Source organism: Hydra vulgaris, chromosome 01 (genome assembly GCF_038396675.1).
Source record: "Hydra vulgaris chromosome 01, alternate assembly HydraT2T_AEP".
Taxonomy (NCBI): Eukaryota; Metazoa; Cnidaria; class Hydrozoa; order Anthoathecata; family Hydridae; genus Hydra; species Hydra vulgaris.
In genome coordinates, this window is record NC_088920.1 from 9,780,602 (window position 1) to 9,807,698 (window position 27,097).

General features: G+C 25.4%; 1 protein-coding gene across 2 annotated transcripts; it reads left to right on the top strand.

Moving 5' to 3' along the window:
• The first annotated feature begins 294 nt into the window (after window positions 1-294).
• On the top strand, window positions 295-26,811 carry LOC100211645 (rho GTPase-activating protein 32). Of its 2 annotated transcripts, XM_065787344.1 has the most exons (17): window positions 295-501; window positions 6,966-7,065; window positions 8,360-8,418; window positions 11,797-11,878; window positions 13,738-13,794; window positions 14,275-14,354; window positions 15,590-15,662; window positions 15,736-15,828; window positions 15,950-16,156; window positions 16,231-16,571; window positions 16,726-16,824; window positions 17,206-17,254; window positions 19,203-19,285; window positions 22,398-22,505; window positions 22,604-22,764; window positions 23,568-23,714; window positions 23,785-26,811. In XM_065787344.1, exons 1-17 carry the CDS (start codon window positions 380-382, stop codon window positions 26,538-26,540), a joined length of 4,617 nt encoding a protein of 1,538 aa, XP_065643416.1. In that variant the 5' UTR covers window positions 295-379; the 3' UTR covers window positions 26,541-26,811. The 2 variants fall into 2 exon arrangements, with proteins under 2 accessions (XP_065643416.1, XP_065643417.1); XM_065787345.1 differs by lacking the exons at window positions 295-501; window positions 6,966-7,065; window positions 8,360-8,418 and adding an exon at window positions 10,409-10,655.
• Window positions 26,812-27,097: the final 286 nt, after the last annotated feature.

Below are 27,097 nucleotides of genomic sequence, written 5' to 3' on the forward strand. Positions count from 1 at the left end.
ATAGGCTATAATGTTTTGAAATAATACTTTTAATTGAAAAAGTATGTTCATTGTTTGTAAGCAAACTTACATTGGTTGGTTGAGTTATTTCACAAAATTTTTTAAATACTTTGCAACGCAAAGTTGAAAGTTTTAATAGATCAATTGTTTTTTAAATATGTTTGAAAAATTATTGCAAGTATTCAAGATTATTATTTAAGTTGTGATGTTGTTCATGTTTATTATACTAATAAAGAAAAATGCTATTTTCTTCATCAAAGATAAAAAGTAATGTTTGGTATAAACATTGAAAAAATAAAATATTTTTTATAGATTTTGCAAGTTCAACATCAAATGCGTCTGTTAAATAATTTAAGTATAAAAATATTTGCAAAACATAATGGAAATGGTTACACAAGATATAAAAAGTGAAGCAGCCTTTGACAATGAGAAAGTTTCAAAAAGCGATGATGAAGTTGACAACCAAGATGTAAATAATGTAAGAGAAGTGCAATGCAATAGGTATATAAAAGCTAAAGATTTTTAATTTTTTTATAGTAATTTTTAAAAGTTTATTATGTATGAGTTAATGCATATTTTTACACGATAGCATCATTTTTTCCTAATTTTTAATACATGTGAGGAGTATTAATAAACAAAATTAGTAATAATGGCAACTTATTTAAAGTTCTAAAACATAGTTTTAAAAAGTCAACTAAATTATTGGAAAAATAAATTACAAGCAAATTTTTTTAGTGTGTTTTTAGAAGTTGTAAAACCTGTTTACCAATAAATAACTAATTGTTCTTGAACACAAAGCAACACACAACCACAGGCTTGGACAGGAATGGTGTGCGATCGCACGCTTTAACTGACCATGCTTATTATTATTATTTTTCTTTACAATTTGACCACTGCTGTTTTAATATTTTAGCGATTTAAATGCAGTAGAAAAATCGTTACTTTATGAATAACTTTTAATCGTTGGTCTTTTCTAAAAAATTTTATTTTATGGGGAAGGGAATGAAATAAAAACATTAATTATTATGATTGTTTAAAATAAACACATTTTTTAATGTAAATTAAATGTTATATTTAAATATTTTTAGTAAGCATGCGTTTTCTTTAAAAATATTACGTTTTTAAAGTTACTTTAAACTGTTAATATGTTAAATTAAAATCTTCATGTTGTGAAGGTTCAATTGCTTTATTTATATGTTTCTGTTTTTACAAAAAATTGTTCAAGTTTTTTTTTTTAAACTTGACTTACTAATGAAATAATTAAAATTTGCTAATTTAGACTACGTTATTATTAATGAAAATTTTTTTTTTGCATTTTTTGAAAAAATGTTTGTAGAATTTAAAAATGTTTTTTTCTTTTCAATAATTTAAATTTCACTATTCAATAATTTAAATTAAATTTGTTCATTTATTAAACAATCATTAGAAGTAATATGTAAAGCATTTTGCGTAACTTTAATAAAATCTTTCAAAAGATAAGTTTTAAAGTAATTTATTTCATACACAATTAAATACATAAAGAGAATTAATTTATGCTTTGAGTTGCTATTTTAAAGCTTATATATTTTGTATATGCTATTATGCCTTTTTAAAGCTCATATATTTTCTTTTTCGTAAAAAATTGTTTGTTTTTTTTCTTTAATTTTTTTTTAAATTTTTTTTCTTAGTTTAAGTTTCGCTTAGCGTTTCTTCTTTAAGCTCATTTCTGAAATGTTTAAATCGTCAAAACATTTAAATAGTCATGGTCAAGTTGTCAACAAAAAAAATCGTTTGCATGGTAATCAATAGCGTTCAACCGCACACCATTTCTGTCCAAGGCTGCAACCACTATTGGATAGATTGATAAGTATTAAGATATATAAGAAAAAGGATATTTAATTACAATTGCTTATCATCTAGGTATCAATTAAAAATTCTTGGCCTAGCTGATTTTGATGAGTATTAACAATTGAATAAAATTTTGACCTAAAGAAAAATCCAGTTGATTAGAATCATCTGAGTTTTTTTTTTAATATTTATTTACTATGTGTACATCTATATCTAAATTGGTTTGAATCGTTTTTAATCTAAGTTTTAAAGTTTTTTTTTTTTTTTTTTTTATTCACCTCCTCAAGGCCAAGAAGGCCACTACAGATAAGGAGGTTACTTAATTGTGGCTATAACCCTCTCTCAACTCTATAACTCCGAAACACAAACCTTGACGAACAAGGCCGCTGCGCGGAGAAACAAGTTGAGCGCAGTACTACCAGGGATGTGGTGGGGATCGAACTCGGAACCTCTCGCTTATGAAGCGAGCACTTTACCACTACACCACTACCGCTACACCACTACAGGTTAACAGGAAATTTCAATTCTGTAACAAAATTATTAACTTTGACCATAGCATTATCTAATTTAAACTATCTTAGGAAAATTAAAGTACGAAATGTTTCAAAGTTATTAGCTGTTAAACTTTTGTTAATTCTTTCAAACTTTTTTATCCTAGATCATTAAAATCTACTATACAATATTTTCTTAAATAGTAAACCTTAGAAAACTATTTTCTGAAAGCTTATGAATCACATATTAAATGGAAGATTACAATATCCCTTTTGTTTTGTTGAATGATTGTTTCTTGATTAACATAAATTGAGCACATGGGAAAGACATCTCTCTTATCCTTTCAATAAACACCGATGATGCAATCCATTTCAATATAAAAGGATTAACTGACTCCATGTTTTGCATCCTTGAAGTTTTTTTGAACTTTCTAACTTACTCTTATTCATTGTTCTAAAAACAATTTGAACAATATATTCTTTAGATTATCACTGAGATTAAGACTGGTTTTAAGCATCTACTAAATGAAACTCACTTTTCGTGCTTTTTGCTTTTCGTTTTTTTTTGTGTGTGTGTGTGTGTATTTTGCTTTTCATGTGAATTATTTGCTCATTAATGCTAATTCCCGCCTATGGTTCTTTGTCTATGACTATAAGACCTCGTGTTCCATGGCTTTGTCCTTGCCCTCCTTGTGCAGAAATATGATTTTCCTCAATTGAGCAACTTACTTCAGAAGATTCACAATAAAATGTTGTATCTACACCATTATACTTTTACATTAAAATTTTTCTCAACCAACCAACAATTTGCTCAATATTGATTGTGTGAAACTCTAAATTTGAAAAAAATCCAGGTCACATATCCTGATTTCTTTTTATTAGTCTAGTTTCTTTCCCCCAAGCAAGCAAATGATTAAAAGCAATGAATTTTTTTTTTTTTGTTGCCTAAATTCTCTCAAGAACAATATTAGATATTGATCTGAAATTTTTGTGAAATTTTTTTATCTATACATTCAAAATCAAAAAGTTTGCAAAATTTATAAAAGTTTTACTAGTTGTCATGAAATGACCTATATATATCAGGCTTTGTTTTAAATAAAAAAAATGCTTCATACATTAGCTTAATAAGAGTTTGATATCATAGAATTCCCTTTATTTTTTTATTTTTTAAGGACTTTTTTTTATCACAGTATAATAAATTAATGCAAAAACTCAATTAACAAAACAGTGTAGAAATGTTATTATGGAATATTTATTTTCTTTCAATTTTTTTTAATATTAAATAATTAAATTTAATATTAAATTTTTTATTAATGTTTAATATACTCTAATATCTTTCTTTTTTCAACATTTGTATAAATGAATTAAAGTATGTTAAATTATTATTATTATTATTCCTTAAATTTTTAATTTTTTTGTTTAATTTCTGGAAAGCGCAAAATCCATTAATTATATAAAGCTGCTCTTAAAGATAAAAAAGTCTTGAATATAAATTTAAAAAAATTTTAATTTGCAAGACATTTTTTTAATCATATATGTTTTATATTGGTTTATATTTGCATTTTTCAAGAAAAAAATCAATCATTACAACAAAGTAAAATTAAATTAAAATATCATTAACAGCAATAATATAAAATAAAGTTTTACTTTTTTGTTAAGTTATTAATTTATTTCTTATTACTATTAAGAGTTTTAGTATATGACATCATTGTAGGATTTTTTTTTTTAATTTAATTTCTTTTTTTGAATCAATTTTACTTGTTTTTGTTTTATTTTATTTTTTTAAATTAGTGTTAATCATCAATCGTATGACTTTCCTTTAAATTCTATAATAAGCTAAACAAAAAAATGTTTTTTAATAAAGCGCGAGTACCAAATAAAATTTAGATTTTTATGATACACTTTTAAATATAATAAATATATAAAAAAGATGTTGATTACCTTGTTATATATTCTGTATCTTATTTCTTTTTATGAAAACAATATGAACTTTTTTTTAGTTTATTTCAAGGATGCGGAGTCCCAAAAAGGACTCCGGATTTGAAAGTCACAATTAGGTTAACTTATCCTAGTTTTTGGTATCCAGGAGCACTAAAAATATAAATAAGTTTATGGACTACTAATAGGAAAAAAATTAAGACTTTTAGGTTAAAAGAACAATTGTTTTTTGAGCCCGGAGTCCTTAGGTATAATGGCGGCAAGGACTCCGGGATTCCAGGACTCCGGGCTTAAAAACAATAAATTTCAAGTCATTAAATCTCATGAATTTTTTTATTATAGCAGATAAAAAGTCAACAAACATGTTTAGAGCTTCTAGACACTACAGGCTTGGAAAAAGTAAAGCCGGAGTCCTTTTGGGACTCCGCATCCCTGGTTTATTTATGACGTTTATCACCAATAGCTTGTGGTCAAAATTTAATAAAATCAAAAGCCGCTGTCAATAACTTGCGTTAGTGAAAGAGTTAATAATACAAAATAATTGTTTTAACAAAATCTTATTAAGGATAATAATCGTTTAATAACAATAAATATAACACAAAAATAATTTATAGCAATAGACAAGCTTAAAATATCTGAAATATTTTATTTATATTTTTAATGTAAACTTCGTAAAAATAACTAAAAAACAAATAATTTAAAATAACTAAAAACATTATATAGTAATTTATGATGACAAAAAAACTTTTATATAATAATAAGTAACTAAACAAAATCTTTAGTAATCTTTAATGAAAAAAAAAATCTATAATTTGATGAAAAAAAAGAATCTATGATTTGATGAAAAAAAGAATTTTCAGATTTCCTATTGAAACTCTTTAATTAAATGCACTTAAGTAAATTATAAAGTCTGTAGATTGCGGTGTATATTTTAAAGATTTAAAGTAACAGGCTAACATGTAAAGAAAAACTAACTTTGTTAAAACAACAAAGTTAGTTTTTCTTGGTATATGTTTATTATATTGTTTTACTCAAAAAAATTCAGTCCAAAATTTTTTTTTATCATTCTCTTTAATAGGAACACAACTTGTCTCAGCACTTTGGGATCACTTTAATGATGTTTGTTTTTTTTATTGTTTTAAAATTTTTTTTTTTAAAAAATGGAAGGAGTGTTGCTACATCGACTGACAAATAGGTAAAACATGCAAGGGGTGTTTTTTTACTGTAAAACATGTGCAGAGTGTTGCTACATTGACTATCTTATAGTCTGCTGCTACAAGGAATCTTATAGTATGCTGCTACATCAACTTTCGTATAGCCTGCTGCCACAAGGAAGTGTCACTACATTTGCTGAGGGTTTTGTTTAGACAAACTTTCTTTCATTTTTTTAAAAAAAACTTTATTTTTTTAAAAAAATGAAAGAAAGTTTTTCTTTTTTTTTTTAAACTTTTTCTGGTCTGGTTTATTAGGGTCTAATTTAAAACTACAGTTTATGAAAGAAACGTTTCGACTAGCATGCATATGAAGACATAGAAACAATTTCTCATCATTTAGCTGATACAAAGTGTGATAGCCACACCTGGTTTTTCTGAATTTACTAATATGACTTTAGCTATTTTTTCATCTATCATAAGTAATGAACTAATTTTCTGTAAATTATCATTTCAACAGTATTTTTTGTTGCAACAAGATGTGCTTGTTATAGAAGAAGATCTCATCATCCTAATTGATGTAAAAAACTAAACATTTATGAAAACGATGTGAAAATGGCAACTAGTTTATGTTTTTTAAGTTGCATGGAACATATAGGGTAGATTAGGGTATATGAGCACCTTAAGCGAAAATCTGAATTTTCAAGAATGATTTTTTTGTGAATAAACAATTTTTAGGGATCACTACTCATGATCCACTAAGATATTTGGACACCCGAAATAATTTCTTAAAAACACAGAATTTTTTTTTAAAAAGTGCTCATTTTACCCAGACCACTTGGTAATATGTGCACTATAAATTAGCTTAAAAAATAACATTAAGTAAAAAAATACCAACCTGACAATAAAAACTAATTTATAGAATATAATAATTCATTATTAACAAAACTTATCATTAAAAGATTTTTTTTGAAGCTACTTTTTATTGAAACAATACCTTGGTTAATGCAAAAAAAAAAAAAAATGAGTTTGCTATTTTTTCAATTTTATTTACTCAAACTTTTAGACGAAAAAGTTACAAATTTTTGGATTTTAGTCTACAGAAAGACATTTGATATTGTTAAAAAAATAAAATTTTTTACTATGTTTTGTCTTTATTCAAAAAGCAACTAAAACCACTGCAACTTTAGGCCTTTAAACTAGGTAGTTTCAATGAAAGCACTGGGTAATTTAAGCGTGCTCATATTACACAAAAATTGTACCTTTAAATAAAGTCAAAACTAAATGTTTCTTTGCATTGTTTTTCAAACAAAAGCAAAACAGATATCTAGCTTACATATTTTTCTTTATGAAAAATGTGTTCGCTAGAAAATCCGTTTTATATTATATTATATTTTATATATATATATATATATATATATATATATATATATATATATATATATATATATATATATATATATATATATATATATGAATATATATATATAAAGTATATTAAAATGAATATGTTTGTAGTGTAGTTATTAAGTTACTATATTTTTAAATCTGTTTACAGTGTTAACAAGAAGTTAATGCGGCTTGCCATTGATGCACGAAACATCTCTAAACGCCAAAGCTACTTGCATGAGGAAACTGCATCTTTAGCAAGCAATAAGGTTTGTATAACAAATTTAAAACAAGTTTGTTTTAAATTGATAGATATTAAAATTATATTGTAGGTGATGCATAGGCATAACTGATTTAAACATCTCATTTAAAACATATCATACTGCTATGTATGTACAGGGGTCGAAATAAGTGTTGGACATTACCGCCCCTTGGACAACTCTTGAGATTTACTAGAGGAGGGCAACAAATAATTGTTCATTTATTTAGTAAAAATGAACGATGGTTGCTTGGCCCCTCAAATAGGTCTCAAAACAGTTCAGGGGTGTCTATGTCTGACACTAATTTTGACCCTTGTAAGTTGCATGATCAAAATTAACTTATAAAGAAATGAAAACGTCCTCGATGACAGAAATGTCCTTGATGGACAGCACTCTGCTTCTTATTCTGTAACTTCAGGGGTTCCTCAAAATTCTATCCTTGGCCTTATACTCTTTTTAATTTACATTAACGATCTTCCAGATATTCTCACATCTAAGGTGGCATTGTTTGCTGATGATACTACCAATAATTTTTGTCGTGATAAGAAACCAACACCCTCTGATTGCTTGGAGGGGGCATTTGAGCCCCCTCTAAGCAATCAGAAAATGTTTAAAAAAAAACACCCTTTTCAAAGTAAATAAAAACAACTTTATAATATCAACCTGAGTATAATTTTTTAAATATAAATATCTTTTGTGCCTTAAGCTCATCAAATATTGAATAGTAAAGTGTTTCCATATATAATTTATGCAATAATCCAGTTTTGTTATAACATTATATATAATTTATGCAATAATATTATATATATAATTTATGCAATTATGCAGTTTTATACTTTGTTTATTATATTTAGAATATTACATTATACATTATAGTATTTTTTTTTTTCATTCTAAAGTTCTTTTATGTGAAATAATATGTTTTTTGTTTATTCCTAGATGTTACTTTAATCTTTAACTCTATGATTGTTGCTTACAATTACATACAATTATTATGCATACAATAATTTTCTAAAAAAGAAATATCTGTTAATGAAATGAAACTTTTCTGATAATGGTTGTTTAATCTTGCATAAATAATAAATATACATGTTTTCATTGATTAAATTTTTTTACACTAATTGGTTAAAACAGTACTGATGTAGTGATAGATTAAAACTATGTTGCAAATGAATAGCTTTCTATATCTGTTGTGAATAGCTGTGTCTATCTTGTGAATAGCGAAATTTAAAATTTACCTAAAGATAAATAGGGTATGGAATATACATCTGGGTACAGCACTAAATATATAACTTTTTTTTAGTTTACCTTCTCGGACTCATTAAAGGAAAAGCCACAAGTATCTATATTGTCTATTACCCAGTAAGTCGAATAAACTTTTTTTTAATTTTTATGATTTTTTGTTAATATACATGATGTACAAAAAAAATTATTTTTTTTGTACTCAATTTATATTAACAGAGAATTTGGCTTTTGGGTTTATGGTTTGACTATATATATATATATATATACATATATATATATATATATATATATATATATATATATTATATATATATATATATATATATATATATATATATATATATATATATATATATATTATATATATATAAATTAGTAGAAAATCACTTAACACAATTTTTTTTCATTTAACACTGTGTTTCATCAATAAAGACTCATCAGAACTTTTATCAGATTTCTGATAAGTCTTTATTAATGAAACACAGTGTTAAATGAAAAAGTTTTTTGTTAAGTGATTTTCTACTAATTTATAATTGGTCTGTTTGTTTAAGAGTATAATTTTGTAGAATACATTTTAAAATTGTTTAAATATATATCTATATCTGTATATATTTATATATATATATATATATATATATATATATATATATATATATATATATATATATATATATATATATATATATATATATATATATATATATATATATATATATGTATATAATAGTTATATTTATAATAAGTTATATATATATAATTATAATTAGTTAATTATATAATATAATTAGTTATATATATAATTTATAAATAGTTTTTGTATTTAACAGTTTTATACTTGAAAATGGTTATTGTATAATCAAAACATGTTCTTGAAAATGAAAAAGTTTGTTATATTTATTAGACATGTATATATATATATATATATATATATATATATATATATATATATATATATATATATATATATATATATACATATATATTTATACATATATATGTATATATATGTATATATATATATATTTCAAATAAATAACAATCTTTCAAAAAAATTTTGACATATTTCATCAATATCAATTGACATTATCAGGTATAAAAAGTTAGTTACAATTTCTGTATATAAGCAATTTTTTTGGCTACATTAAAAATTAAATAGTTTTTACAATAGTTACCATGGTTACACTTTATAAAATAAATAATTATCATGAAATTTTACAAAAGGTTATACAAAAGGTGTGAAGTAATTAATAATAAACAGAATAGGAAATAAAAAGTAAGATAATTGAGAATTTAAATTATATTTATAGTAATAGTGTATGATTTTAATTGTGTATTAAGAAGAGGTTTTCCCATCTCAATCTTTTACATCTTAAATAAATTTCCATTACTTTCCTTAATTTTGAGCTCATATTTAGAGGAAGCTCTGTCAATAATGGAAAAGCAATCAGGATTTGTTGAATTTTTGCATTTTGTGATGAATTGAGATAATTGTAAACATGGGAAGCCTTATCTGAGTTTAAGTGCTCTGAAATCCTTGTTGTGTAGTTTCTGGTGGTTTCATTAATGTATCCAGCATTACAGCTGGAACAAACAATTTTATAGACAGCAAAGGATTTTATATTTGAGGGTAATAGGTTTTTTGATTAAAGCATACTACTAATTTGAAAAAAAAAAGATACATTTTCATATATATATATATATATATATATATATATATATATATATATATATATATATATATATATATATATATATATATATATATATATATATATATATATATATATATTTACATATATATTAACATATATATACATATAAGGTGTGTGTTTTATCAGGCTCAGACTTATTATTTTTAAAGTGTTAAGGATATAGTTTTTTTTTTTAATTATTATTCTTTTTTATGATGTTTTTTATTTCAAGTTGTCAACTTGTAAAACATAAAATTTGATTTTGTTTTTATATATATTTACTTATAGATAGTTTGTTATATTTTTTATTTTTTGTAGACTTGGTATAATTTATATATTGTTAAAATAAAAAATTTAAAATTATTTTGTTTATGTCAAAGTTTGATTGTTTGTTTCAAGTGTTTACCTAATTTCTTAGCAGGACAATAAAAAAAAAATATTTGAAAATTTTGCTCTAATCCAATAGCAAACATTGTATCAAGTTTTATTTGAACATTATAAAGTTAAAACTTGATTGATTCTATGAATTTTTTTTAAAAGACTCATCGTTAAAGGAACTTTTTATTCTGGACTAATGTTGAGTTTTAAAAAAAATAGTTTTTCCAAGGATGATCGTAGAATAAGCATATTTCTTAAAAAATATATGTTTGAAGATCATTTAAGGTGAGAAAAAATATATCAGCATATGCATATATCAGTAATATTTTTTCACCAAATGAATGCTATCATATTATGTAAATATCTTTATTAAAGAAAAAATTGCTTTTGAAGTATAAAGTTACAGTTGAAAACTGTAAATAAAATAATTGTTACATATTACCTTTTTTCTGCATCTTATGGCATTTGGTGTGTTAACCTGTTTTGCTGATCAGGGGCTTATTTGTAAGATTGGTATGGGGATGGTTTTTCATGTTTAACATTTTTGGTTACTTTGAGGATGGTTCAAACTTAAAGAGAATTTGACTTATTTAATGATAGAACCAGGCATCCCAAGCAATGAGCTATATCTCACTTTAAATAATGATTGCTCTTGATTGCTCTAATTCTTATCCATATGCAGGAGAGCATTGAAAATTGAGGAGAGCATTGAAAGCCTGAAAAATCCAATTTTAATAAGCTTTTGCACTGTGCTTTCGAAGGTAAAATGGAGGTGAAACTTTGGTTTTAATATATTTTTAGTTTTGTGACTTTTTTATTGTTCATTTTTATTTGTGTATATCTTTTAAGTTACTTAAAGTTTCCTCTTTCTTTTAATTTACATATCCAGCTTATTTACTCTATTACCCAACTTTCTCTCTTATTCTAAAAGCTTTCAATTGGCTTATTTATTAATCAGGTGAAACTAATGAAGCTCCTTTGGAATGGAAAAACTATCTTAAAGAGTATAAATTTTGGCATAAAACCTCCGCTTAGTTCTAAGTAATTTTATTTCTGTGTGTTTTTTATAGAAATAAAAAACTCTGTTGTGATAAGTGAGACAATTCCAGATGCCAGGAAGAACTGTTCTGTTGTTAAAATTTGCATTAAATCATATATAATTCCAATTTTTTTGATAAATGATGCTTCACAAAAAAACTGCAGTCATTTGGACCTTGAAAGAATAAAAAAAATATTAACCCTATACATTAAAATCACTTTTTCATAATAATTTAGGCTTTCTTTTTAATTGGAGTTTTAAATCATAATATATTTTTTTTATATAATTTTTCAAAATAGATAATTAATCTAAAAGTGATATTTTATTTCTGGAAACAGTTTTGTATTTACTTTAACACAGGTTAATTTCATGTAAAACATTTTTTAGGATTCAAAACTCTCGCTTTCCACGTATAGAAGAAATGTCACACTTTCATTACAGTAGTGTTGATTTTGGTGGCTCTGTAACAGTAAGTTTTTTATTTTTATAAAATCTTATGTCATCTGTTTTCTATTCTAAACCATAATGCTTACTCTGCCAAATCTATTAAAAAATTGTTTATAATTGGTTGGCTATACATAAAATGTGATACAGACCACATTTTGCTCAAATTTATTATTTTCCTAAATATTCCTACAACGACATTGGGTTTGTAAAAATTTGTTTCTTCACACGCCTCCTTTGTCAAAACTTGTGCTTTGGAGTTCATATGTGGCCATATTGGAGTTAATATGGAGCTATAACAACAATTTAAAAAGTTTTTAGACTGTAGTTGCCCCTCACCCTTATTTAACAAAAAGATATTTTACGTTTTTTGTTAAATGTTACATTAGTATATCTGTTCATAATTGGATGACAAGTATTTTTTGAAATTTGAAATATTCAACATGTTTATTTAAAAAAAAATTTTTTTACTTAACTGGTTAGTTACCAAGCAACATTAGTGAGTTTAGCTCAGTGTTTTAAATTTCCTCATTTTAGTATCATTTCAAAATATCAGGCCATTGTTTCTAATCACTGTTTTGCAATTTTCTATGCATGTTTATCAAATCATAAATTGAATTGACTATTTAAATTGAAAATATATAAAAGCATAAGTTGAATATATAAATAAATTTAAATTAAAAAATATTAATTTCATCAACTATGATATAACTGCATTATAAAATAATAAAGCTACATTTTTTTAGAAATGTTTAAAAATAGAGACAAAAATAAATTTTTTTGAATAAAATTTCAAAATATTTTAGAGCATTCAAAAGAATCATTAAATTTAAACCCTTCGTGTAAAAGTGTGAAAATAATAAAAAAATTTCGTACTCTTGAATAATAAAATGAATTATCAGACTTCAAATTTATTCATTAACAGACTTCGAATTCATTAATTATCAGACTTCGAATTCATTCATTAAATGCAGATAGGGCACTTGCTTTAAAATCAAGAAGTTTCAGTTTTGATCCCCACCAAGTTCCTTGTCATATCACTCTTAACTTGTTCCTGTTCTTATGGTTTAAAAAATATATATATATATATATATATATATATATATATATATATATATATATATATATATATATATATATAAGTAGTCTTTTAGATTGTAGTGGCCGGCTACACTCCCCTCTATTGCCTAATATATTCTCCTCCCCTCAGCTTTGGGGAGGTGAATATATTAAAAAGACATTTTTTATATCACGTTGATCATGTTAAGTTTATATCTCTTTTTCAAATACAAAAATTGTAAAATTTCCTATTTTAAAACTAGTGGGACTATGATCTTGCTTTGTAAACCATGCATATCTTGTTTCTTATTTTAGTATTTAAAAGATCTTCATGCGCTTTTCGTAAGATTTTTTTAGCGGTGTTAATTAAAGTCACTCCATTCAATGTTGTGTCTCTAATTTAAAGAGTATAAGTGCAGTACATCTCTAATATAATATGAGTACTTACTTGTTCTATAATAACTAGTATGTTTGAGTCAATGAGGATGTTTTATTTTAGGCAATAATAATAACATTCTTTTTTCTCTCCTGATAGATGATGAGGATAACAATGAAGATGATGATGAAGATGATGATGAAGATGATGATGATGATGATGATGATGATGATGATGATGATGATGATGATGATGATGATGATGATGATGATGATGATGATGATGATGATGATGATGATGATGATGATGATGATGATGATGATGATGATGATGATGATGATGATGATGATGATGATGATGATGATGATGATGATGATGATGAGTTTAATCATTATTTATTGACATGATTATAATGAAATGCAAATATTAAGAATTTATTAATGATTTAGATCAGTGTAAATATTGAACAAAGTATGCAACTGTCAAGTTCATGGGAAATGTTTGCTGTATGTTTTTTTTGTTGTTGTTTTTTTTCTGTTATAGTTTTTGCTGAAAAAACAACAAATGTTGTTTAAACAAATATTATTTATGTGGAATATAATAAAAATAATTACTTATTTTTTAACATATCAACATTTTATAATATGATAAATTATCACAGAGTTTATCAACTTACATATACTTAATATTTAAGCATTTTGATTGGCTAGATTTCTGAAATCTTTACATTTTGCCTTTTGATTAACAACACAGACCAAGTGAATTATTTAAAATTTTTATCATTAAAATAATAATTGATGAATTAATCAAACTTTTATAAACTTACAAAAGTTTGACTAATTCATCAGTTATTAAAAAAAAAATTATAAATTTATTTTACACAAAAAATAACAAAATGTTCTTACATTGCTTGCACTTAGAGTAAATCATATGGTCATGTACATTACTATATTCTTTCATTTTTTATTTTCTAATATTTTTTTCAGGTTGAAGTTGTAAGTAAAGAAAAATGGACTTTAAAACGGAGTTATGAAGATTTTGTTGGGCTTGATAGGATGTTACACAGGTTGTTTAATTAAATTATTTAATTAACATATTTTTAAACTTATATTATGTTTGCAACTGTCTCACTCTCAATATTTAATTCTAATATTAATTCTCTTCGAATCTTGCTTAATAAGAAAAAAAGTTAAATGTGGTATTTCCAGTGACATTGGGTATATTTGAATATCAAACCTCTTGATTGTCAATCAAATGTGTGTCTTCTATTCACCACTCAAGAGACTAAAATGAGAGTACATGGACACCCTTAATTAACACTCCAATGAAAAGGGCTTCATTGAGGACTTTCAAAATTGTTCAATTACATAGTGTAGAGCTGCAAAAAAGTTTAAATTGTAGTCATTGAAAACCATTTAAAGAATATAGAGTAATTTGTTACATAAATAAAGAAGCTTTATTTATGTTATAAATCAACATTAAAACAAAACAAAACTATTGTACTGCTATTGCAAAATTAAAAAAAATCAGAGTTGACTATAGGAGTACATTATATTAGGGATTTTCCTTTTTTAATGGCACATTACATTTTGCATAATGACTTGTAATGTTCAAATACTCAGACTTTGTTTTGTTTTGACATAGTTAATACTTTGGTACCTAATTACATGAAGTATCACAGCAAAGAAAAATATCAGCTCAAAGTTTTTGTTTAACTTGGTATTTCTCCAAAAGGTGTGAGTAAAACCAATGCTAGATTAATTGGAATAAGCATTAACCAATAAGTAAACTTTGACAAATGTGTATTTAAAGGTTTAGTCCCATTTATTCAAGAACATCACAGTAATAGTAGATATCTAATTTTTGTCCTAATATAGCATTAGTCACAGATTGGCTACTACTGGTTGAGTTCTACAAAACAAGTTTTGAAAAGAAAAGATAATACTGGTATCGAAATATACAAATTCAGCAAACAAAAAATAGTTGCATTAGAAAAACTGATAACAACATCAGACTAAAGTTGTTTTTTTTTGATACACAAAGCACTAAACCAAATAGGCACAATAAATGACTTTTTATTTTTATTTTTATTGAGGAATGCTTGCAATTTTTATAATTAATATTATTAGTTTTTTTTTTTGAATAATAAATTTTTTTTGAATGACTTTTTCGAAATAATGTTTTAATAAAAAAATGACTTGTGACAATTTTTATGAGAAAAATATTTTGAGAACAAAAAGCACAAAAAGCTTCTTTAGGTTAACTTAAATATTCTATATTTATATATTTTTTTTTAAACAGGTGTCTTTATGGCAGAGGATATAGTAAATTGCCTGAATTAAAAGCATTAGATGATGGAGAGTCAATTTCGTATGTAAGTTAGAATTTTTTAAATCTTATTACTTTCAGTTTATTCACAACATTTTATTTAATTTTTTGTTTTTAAGGATATGGCACAAATGCTGCAAGCCTATGTAAAGCAATTTTCTGATGTGTCAGGAAACAATATAAATTGTGGACCTGTTTTAAATTGGCTGGAGGTATAATGCGTGTATTTAACCACAACAATGTTTACATTTTTTATTTAAAACTTTTTATGTTTTATCTTTTTTGTTTTAATCGTGTATTAGATGTTATATATTATATTTATTTTTTATTAAGTTGGATAACCATGGTAACCACCTTTTTGTCATGGAAGCTGATGACTCAGCAATAAATGTTCCAGCTATAGCTGCTGGGAGAGTGATTAAGCGTTACCAATCTCAAGCACCTGATGAAATGACTTTAGATGTTGGTGAATTTATTTCAATTATTGACATGCCTCATGTTGATGAAACAGTATGGTGGAGGGGAAAGAAGGGTTTTGAAGTAATTTTTTTGCTAAAATTTGTCTAAATTTTGAAAGTTTTAAACTGCTTTTTAATTAACTGAATTTATTACAGGTTGGGTTCTTCCCATCTAACTGTATAGAAGTTCTTGGTGAAAAAGATGTCAATGACAAAGCTATATCTAATATTCATTTGCGACCATTAATAAAGCGACGTGGTAAATTGGTTAGTTTCCTTCGTTTTTTTTTTAAATCACGTCCAAGTAAAGATGAACTTATGCAGCATGGTATTTTACGGGAGCGTGTGTTTGGATGTGATCTTGGAGAGTATTTGGCTTTAACTGGACATGATATTCCAATTGTTTTGGAAATGTGTTCAAAATTTGTTGAAGAACATGGTATTGTTGATGGAATTTATAGATTATCAGGCATAATGTCGAACCTTCAGCGATTGAGGTTGATTGTTTTAAGTTTATTTTATTGTTATTTAGATTCTAAGTTACTAATTTTTTGATTAAATATTTATTTTTATTGTTTAAATATTAAAATTTTTTTATTTAAATTAAAAGGTACCGAAAAAATCTTTTCTCATTGCTTTTTTTTATGACAGAGTTGCTTTTGACAGTCAAGAAAAACCTCCCAATTTGGAAGACCAAAAATACTTAAACGATATACACTGCATATCATCACTTTTAAAAACATACTTTAGGTAATAGATATCATTTTTTTAACAATTGATCTGTGTTAGTGAACTTAATGACTTGTGAGCTTTGTAATTAGTAAACTTTGTGGCTAGTGAACTTTGTGATGAGTGAACTTTGTAACTAATGAATTTTGTGGCTAGTGAACTTTGCAGCTTGTGAACTTTGTAACTAATGAACTTTGCTACTGTTTATTTATGGAACTTGTAATCTATGCGGCTAATAATCTTTGTGAAATTTGAACTTTGTCACCATTTATCCTTGTGATTCGTCAACTTTATGTGAAGAACTATATTATAAATGTATATATGTATATATATATATATATATATATATATATATATATATATATTAATTTAAATAATAATAACATTTATTGTTTTATATAGGGAACTACCAAATCCACTTTTTACATATGAACTTTACACAAAGTTTGTGGTAAGTATTTTTTAAATGGTTTAAAATTAATAGGATATGATAACCAAATGTAATATCATATCAAAAAAGTATATATACATATATATAAATATATAGATATATATATATATATATATATATATATATATATATATATATATATATATATATATATATATATATATATATATATATTTAAACAACTTTAAAAAGTATTCTACACAATAGAGTGCTCAATGTTCTTAAAAGAACAGAGCAATTATATATTAGTAGAAAATCACTTAACTAAATTTTTTTCCCTTTGAAACACAGTGTCAAATGGAAAAAAATTTAGTTAAGTGATTTTCTACTAATATATATATATATATATATATATATATATATATATATATATATATATATATATATATATATATATATATATATATATATATACATATATATATATGTATATATATATACATATATGTATGTATTTATGTATGTATGTATGTGTGTGTATATATATATATATATATATATATATATATATATATATATATATATATATATATATATATATATATATATATATATATATATGTATGTATATATATATATATACACAATAATGCTAAAAAGTTTAGGATGCAGCAGAATTAAATTTTTTTTTTCCATATATATATTTTTTTCTTTAAAAAATAAATTAATCTAATTAACGATTAACTAATCATTGCCAGATAAAATAAGGCAGAAAATTCCAAAAAAACAATTAATGAAATGAACACTAACATCTCCTTTTTCAAAATTCGACTTAACAGAACTAAGTTAATTAAGTAAGCAACATAAAAAAAACAGTTTTATTTATAACAATATAGTAATATTTCATTACCTTTTAGTTATTGGTAGAAAGAATTTTGCATTTCCACTTTTAGATGTCAAAGTATTTATAATTTTATTTCAATACGTTAACTGTTCTTTTTAAATGAGTCAAAGCATGAGAAATATTGAACTCTACTTCAATTTGGAAAACATTTTGATTAGTTTTTCATGTGTAAGTAGAACTGTAGCTATAGTAACTGAATGAAACTGTTAGTGCTGCTGATAAAAAGGGTTCTGAGCGACTGAGACAAAAGCGTCTGAGCACCGAAGACAAATATCACTGATAATAATTCTATTAAAGCAATGCCAGAAAAAATACTCAGCAAAAGATATTGCGCAAGAAGTAAACCTGGCACTTGAAAATCAAATATCAGGACAAAAACCTGTAACAGAATGGTTTGAGCAAAACAATATCAAAGTACTTCAGTGGCCAACTAGATCACTTGATCTTAATTCAAATGTTTGGATTGTAATGGATCAAAAACTTACCAAAGAACCAGTAACTTCTGCTGAAAATCTAGAAGAAAATTTAAGTCTTTAAATCTATTTAAAATTTAAGAAAATTTAAGTTTGACAGTTAATAACAAGTTTGGTTATAAAACAGTTTGACAGTTGAATATTGTCATAAACTTTTCAATTCTATAAGAAGATGTTCCTTATGCATAAAAAAATAGAGGTTACATTCCTTATAAAGGTTCAACATAAAAACAACTTTAAAACAAAGTGTGGTGAAGTTAAAGCAGCTTTTTATTTTATATATGATTAATTTCTTTTAAAAAGTTTAATATATATTTATAATTTTTTTTTTTTTTATCATTTCTAATATGTTCTAAATATTCTAAAAAATAAATTTTGTGTTTGAAATAACTAAATTTTTTAAAATCTTTTTTCTATTTTTAATTACTAAAGAAAAAAAGTTTGATTGATCCTACTGTGTGCTAAACTTTTGAGCACTATTGTGTATATAAATAATTTAATTTATTTATTTTCTTTAGTTTCATATCTTTAACGGTTATTTTAAAACATGTTTATTTTATTTATTTTATTTTTTTATGTTTTAAAAAAAAAATTTATTCTATATTTGTTCTAATTTTTGGATATTTGGTAGGCTGCTATCAACAAAGAGGGTGATACTGAAAAAACAGTTGCTTTTCATCATGTCATCCAAAGACTGCCCCCTCCTCATTACAGGTGGTAAATTTTTATAAAGGGTTATTATTTGATGAAATTTTCTCCAAATAAATAACCCCAAATTTTTTTATTTTTATTACTGTGTATTCTATGATGTTACTATTTTTAAATTTCTATTTTCTTTCTTTTTAATTATAATTTTTATTTATTGAAATTTTTGCAATTAAAATTTCATTGGGGTAGGTGAAGCTTTTTAGTTGTGGTGAGCCTTTTATTTTAATTTTAATTTGGGTCAAAGTTGCTTCTATAGTGGTGACTGACTCGTTTGTTAATTTTTTCATATTTTACATATTCACAAATACATGGATATAAGATGATATGTTTTTATATAAGGCAAAAAATATTAAAAACAACAGCTTGAAACTAATTTACTAATTTATTAAAGCTATAGATGACAAAGAAACCTTATTAATATCTAAAACACAAAAACTTATGCATCAATTATCTAACTATCAGTGCTAGAGCTAGTCAATAGATTATCTAAAACTATTTGCATTTCAAGAGTGAATAACTTGGTTTTTTTTACAACATTCATTTTTTTCTTTGTCTTACTTATATTTATAGCTGTTTGCATATCAATTGCTACATCAATTGAAATATTTTTTCACTTTTTCTTGGGACTTTTTATGCGGGGGTAAATGATCATCACCTATAGCTTCAACTAAATGTTGTATGAAAGAGAACCTACAGTGACGTTTTTATTTGTAAATGTTTACAGGGATGCGAAGTTCCAAAAAGGACTCCAGATTTGAAAGTCACAAAAAGATTACTTTATTCTAGTTTTTGGTAAGCAGGAGCTCCAAAAATATAAATAAGTTTATGGACTACTAGTAGGAAAAAAATTAAGACTTTTAGGTTAGAGGAACAATCGTTTTTTGAACCCAGAGTCCTTAGGTATAATGACCGCAAGGACCCCGGGACTCCAGGACTCCAGGCTTAAAAACAAGAAGCTTCAAGTCATTAAATCTCATGAACTTTTTTTTTATAGCAGATTATAAGTCAACAATCATGTTTATATAATAGAGTATCTGGACACTACAGACTTGGAAAAAGTAGAGATATAAAGCCGGAGTCCTTTTGGGACTCCGCAGACTTTTGAAAAACTATAATTAGTATAATCTAGTTTTTCTAAAGTCTGTAAATCAAAATATCTAAGGATATTTTGATCATCCCTTTGTTGTTAATAGCTTATCAGCAGGGTCATCAGTTGAATTAGTCTCACATTAATTCCAAATCTTTGATGGAGGAACCCTACTTCTGTACTCTTTCTTTTAATGTTACTTGCAAATCTATTTGTTTAACCGTTTATATATTCTTGGCATGTTCTCTTTGTAACAAATTTGTAACAGATTTGTTATTAGTATTTTATCCTTAACCCAAAAATATTAAATTAAATAAATAATATTATATCGATAGACATAATATTATTTTCTCAAAAATGAATAAAAAATATAAAATTGAAAATCAAATAATTATATTTTTTTGCTTATATTAAAGTCACCCAAAGCTGGGGCCAAACTTTTAATTAGAAGTGTTATAAATATGATATCTATTATACAATACTCCAATATAAACTTGCTATTAGTTATAATATCACAACCCACTCAAATACAGTTGGTTTTAGTGAGTGGGTTGACACAGAAGTTTCAACAAACTTAAAAGTTTGCAGCATACAAATTTTAAAATTTTTATATGCTCTTATAAACAACAAAAAATTATATATATGCGTGCACTCAAAAGAAGATGCAAATGTGTATATATATATATATATATATATATATATATATATATATATATGATATATATATATATATATATATATATATATATATATATATATATATATAGATATAGATATAGATATAGATATAAATAGTGCACAATAAAATTTTCATCAAATGAAACATTTAAAATTAAACATTTAAATCAAGATTGTTGGTAAGAAGTCAGTAACAGCTGGCTTATAAGCGCTTTGGAATGTAAAAAAATTTTTTTTAATCCAATTGTTTTATTAATTAACAACAAAAGCAATATATAGAACAAAGAAATCTTGATAATACAGTTAAATCCAAGTTGAACACCACTTAACTTGAACTTTTGTTATCTTGAAATGTTTTCCCTTGAAATTAAGTTTAAAAAATTCATTTATTCATTCGGTTTTCCTTGGTCTCTTGGAGGTTCGAGTTAATGGGAATTTACTGTATATTTTTAATTTTGATATATAGAAATTTTGGTCATCTTAATCTCCTAACCTAAATACTTACCTAACCATCTGATAAATATTACTCTGGCCAGAGTAATATAAATTAGAATTTTTTGTGTGGAAATGTATGACAAAAGATAAAGATAGATTTTGTTTGTATATTTTTCTCACATAAAAATATGTGAGAAAAATATACAAACAAAATATAAACTACATATAAATAATTATATAAAAAATTACAAATCAATGTCTATGTTAAACGTATATTTTTGTTTTTAATTTAAAAAGTTTAAACCCACTTGTGTGGATGGTTCCACACTTGCAACACTCGCAAATCATTAAGACAACTTTCCATATTTTATATTATGCTATTTTTGGATTTAAATGAAATGAAAGACTAAAAATATTGTTTTAGAAAGAAATTCTTTTTCTAGTACTGATCTGTTTAGCATATTAGCACTGAGTGTTTTTATTTTGATACCATTACTAGGCATTCAAGGTTTACTCCTTCCAATACTTTCAATAATTCCAAGTTCCTTCTATCCTTAACCAAAATTAAACTAGTTTTTCTTTTATCAGAATTCTTCTCCTAGACAAGTTGCATTCACCAAAATTGTTTTTATTTTCATTGTTTGTTTCTTTGACATCTTATACAAATTATATCAACATTCATTTGATATAAGTTGTATAAGAAAATTGTTTTGATGTTTTAAATGTAAAAGTATCAAAAGTTGTTACTTTTGAACTTGGGTGGTGTGTGGTGTTGTTAGATAAATGACGATATATATATATATATATATATATATATATATATATATATATATATATATATATATATATATATTTATATTTATATATATATATGTAAATATATATATAAATTTTTATTTAATTTTTTTATTTATTTAGAACTATGCACTATCTATTTCTACATTTGAATGTGTGTGCTCAACATTCTGATAAAACAAATATGACAGCAAAAAATCTGGCTATTGTATGGGCTCCTAATTTACTAAGGTAAAGGTATTTTTTGGTTTTTAAACCTTTTTTCATAACTTTTTGTGTTTGATTACAGAATAAATAATCAATTTATATAAAAAAAATTTTTTTGTTAGACCAAATATTGATGACTCTGTTGGTGCATTGGCTGAATTTCGTACCCAAGCAATTATTGTAGAATATATGATACGTAATGTTAAGGTGTTCTTTGATAAAAATGCTGCATCTGCAACTATTGCCTATTACCCTGAGAATCAAGATGAGAATCAACCAGAAGGTATTTCTTTTTCTATTGTTTTTTTTGTTTTAGGAAAAAAAAATTGATTTATTTAAGAGCATAATAATAATACTAATAATATTAACAATGTTAGTAATAATATTACAACAATAATATTAATAATAATAAAAATATCATAGTATTTATAGTACTATAATAATAATAATAATAATAATAATAATAATAATAACAACAACAATCAAAGCATTTTTTTTTTTAAGTATATTTTTAGTCTAAAATAGTAAAATTTTAAAGAAATTAAATAAATTGAACCAAGTTAAAAAACTAATTTATGAGTTGCTAAGCATCTAGAAATTCTGTTGTGACTAATAAAAAGTGCTTTTGTTTTTGCGACACAATGATTGCATTGAAAAAACTATTTAGTAGAGTATACATAGGTATAGGAAATATATTGCACAATAACATTTATAGCATAAATATAGTAGGTTAAAACAGGAAGACAAAACAATAAATTAAAAAAATCTTTAATGAAGTATGTTTAAGCCTAATGTCTGTTTACTCACGGTGGGTAGGTGAGAGAGAAAACATTATGAGATATGACAAATTGTGTTATGACTTTTAGAATTATATCCAAGTGGCTATATTATTATGCTTGCTGGTTTAATGACTGCTTGCATACCTGATTAAAAATAAGAAAATAATTAAATAACAGTCATACCAATTTTAATTAAGTAGTAAAAAAAAATTTGTAGTTAATTTTAATTTGTTTAATTTTTAGTTTTAAAATTTAAACATTTAAAAATGTCTTGTTATTAAAAAATTTTCCGAATATTTTTTAACAGAACAGAAGTCCATTTATGGTTCAGTCTCTCGTATTTTTCAACCAACCGTAGTTGCAAAACTGATATCACTTGATGAAGCGAGAGAGCGAGTTCGAAATGTGAGCATTCGTAAAGCATCTTATTCACTATCAACTGAAAGCAATATATGTATGTTTATTTTTACTTGTTTTATGCATTTTTGTAATAAAAAGGTAATAAATCATTTTATGTTTTTCAGCCTCCAATAGTTATCCTAAATTACATTCAACTGCACAACCTCTTAATATTGCTGCTTCGCCTATATCTCCTCTGCCTAGTTTATTATCTCTTGAAGAAGCCCAAGCACGCAGTAAAGCAGCTTTTTTATCTAACCAACGGTCTTCATCCGATGTAGGAATGCTTCAAACAACTACAATGTCACCTAAACGAAGTCGTAAATGGCTTGGTTTGTTTTCTCGTGCTAAATCAGCTAGCCCAAGCCAACCAGTCGAAAGAAGTAACAAGCATCCTTCTGTTTATAAATTAATTAGTTCTCCTCAGCGTTCTATAAGCGAAATAAATATACATAATCTTCGTAAACAACAGATTGAACATTCTGCTCTTCTACATACAGCATCAGAGGATAATTTGCAGAAAAAAGATATTGTACAACACAAAAGAACATCAGTACAATCAGCATCTTTTGATCACACTGATGCTGACTATTTACCCTTTTGCAGTAGGGAAAGTGACGGGGATGATTCTTCCATCATGTCTGCTATTGAGGTTGTTAGTAAGAAATATTTAGGAATTTCAAAATCTGATCAAAACGTTAAACAAACAATAAATTTTTCACCTGAAGATTCAAAAATACAATCTAATAATTATGAAAAGGAAATGAAAAATACCAATCTTATTTCTGATGTACCTCAAACTAATCAGGTAGGTCAAACTAATCAGGTAGGTCAATATGATCAGCAATCTCCTGAGCGCATACATCCTCCATTAACAACCATTGATAATGACTTGCCAATTAAAAAAACAAGATCTCTTTCACCTGAAAATTTGTTGCATAAAAACAAATCTTCAAGGGCTAAAAGCTTACAATTTGATGATAAGTTTAATGGTGAAATGAATGATCATTCTCTGAGTACAAGATCATCTTTAGTTTTCCAAAGTGAATCCAATGATTCTTTTACTAAAAATACTCCTTTACACACCTTGGATTCAAGCAACTCTAGAAAATCATTTTCTGGAAGTTCTTTCCAACTTGTGGCTACTCCATGCTCTTTAGCAACAGATTCTTCATTAACTGATGAGAAGCGAGAAAAAAATCTTGTTTTTGCTCATCCATCCAACACTTCTGTGGTTCATCCTTTTTTAGCAAATCGAAAATCTTGGGTTGATAAAGCCGGCCCACTACATTCCTCAAAAACTGCCTTAATCAACGAGTCATCAGGAAAAAAAATCATAAACAATGATTTTAAAATGTTAGCAGGAAAAAAATATGAGTTACATCAACCAAATACTAAGAACTCTTTAAAGTTTGACCAGATGTCACAAATTTGTAGTTCTTTAGATCGAAAAGACAATAATGATATTGTAAGCAACAAAATAAACGACAATAATGTTATTGTTAGCAACAACATAAACGACAATAATGGTATTGTAAGCAACAACATAAACGACAATAATTATACTATAAGTAACAATATAAAAAGCCTTAAAACATCAGGTTCTCAATCACCTTACACAAAAGAACTTCCAAATGAAAATCAAACGTATGAAAATAATGTTCAAACGAAACCTTTACTTAACTCACCAAAAGAACGTTCGTCAATCTTGCTTGATTCTTCCAACCGAGAAATTTCACGAGTCTTACCGGATCATTTAAAACATGAGGGTTTACAAAAGGTTTTAGTAAGGTCTACAGAAGAAAATATGAAACTTAACAAAATCATTGACAAGCAAGATTCATCAAACAGTATAAAATCTTGTGAAAGTCAATTATATAACCAGGACAATTTAAAATATTCCGCCTCTATACCTAACGACTCTTCAGTAAATGTTTCTTTAGGTGCTCCATATATTTATACCAATAGACTAGACAATTCAGAAACAATTTGTGTTGAAAAGCTTGTAAGTGATAGTAATAAGGTACCAACAAGTGACAGCAATAAACTTCCGAGTGAAAGTTGTAGCCCATTAACCAGTGGTGTTAATAATTTATCAACAAGTGACAGTAATAAGGTACGAACAACTTTTGGCACGCATAAGGATTATTTAAAGTCAAAAAGTTTAAGTAGCGTTGATGTGTCTCAATACTCCTATCCTATGAAATTTTATCAAAAACCTAAAAAAAAGATATCTCTTCCCTTGAAAGGTAATTCTAAAATTGAAAAAGACAAAAGGCATTATGAGCTGGATAGCGTGGAATCAGAAATGATTCATCGTTCCTATTCTTTACAACAAAGTAAAAATCATAGTAGAGAATCATTGCCTATTTTCGATACACAATTAAAAAACAATAAAGAAACAATTTTGTTAACACTCAACCCTGACTTAAGGTCCACCTCTTGTAGATCTCATTCTTCTGAAAATTCAAATTGTTCCAGTTTTGTATCCTGTGGTGCCTATCCATTAAAAACATTTTCCAAAGAATATAATCCTACTACGAATATACCTCTTCGGGATACAAAAACAAGATCGAGTTCAAATGTTTTTAACAAAAGACCTTCTTCCGAATATATGAGTTCCAATAACTCAGCGTATGTAACAACGCCCACTTCCAGTTATATTTCTTATGGTAGTGCCCCTTACTTATCGACAGGGTTTCACGCCCCACACCTTATGTCATTATCAAATCGTCAAGCATTTGATAGTAGTCCAGGTCAAAAAAGTTTTCAATTATCGTTGAAAGACGGGAAAAGTCGTCGTTCACGCCCATTATCTATGCATGATAATATTGACTATTTGCAACACGATCGGCAACAAGTTAAATACGAAATGGTGTAAATTATTTTACTATTTTCCAAAATAATTTTTAATAATTAATTAAAACTTGCAAGTTCTTTCAAAACAATTTATTTGAAGCATGCGTTAATTTCATAAATCTTATAAATATGTCAATAAATATGTTTATATACGTTTCTATATCTTATACCTGCAGTGTGTATGCGAGAATATAATATATTTTGAGTGCATTTTTTTTAAAAAAAATTCATTTTTAAAGTTTTTTACAATAATTATGTTTAATTCAGAATTTTTTATTTTTATTGTTTTTTAATATATTTGTAATTTTTATTGTTTTTGCGCGTTATGAATTACCATTTTTTTCCCTCGTTTTACTCACACACATATACACACGCACACATATATTTTATTTCATTACGGTTAGCATATAACATAGTTTACGGTAACCATTTGCGGTTAACAAATTATTTACAGTTTTGAATACAAGTTTTTATAGGACATAACGATGTAACGGTTGTTACTAATGTCGGTTAATGCTGTTAACAAGAATCGGAACTAAAAATGTACACCGGATTTCGTGACACTTGTATTCATCGGGA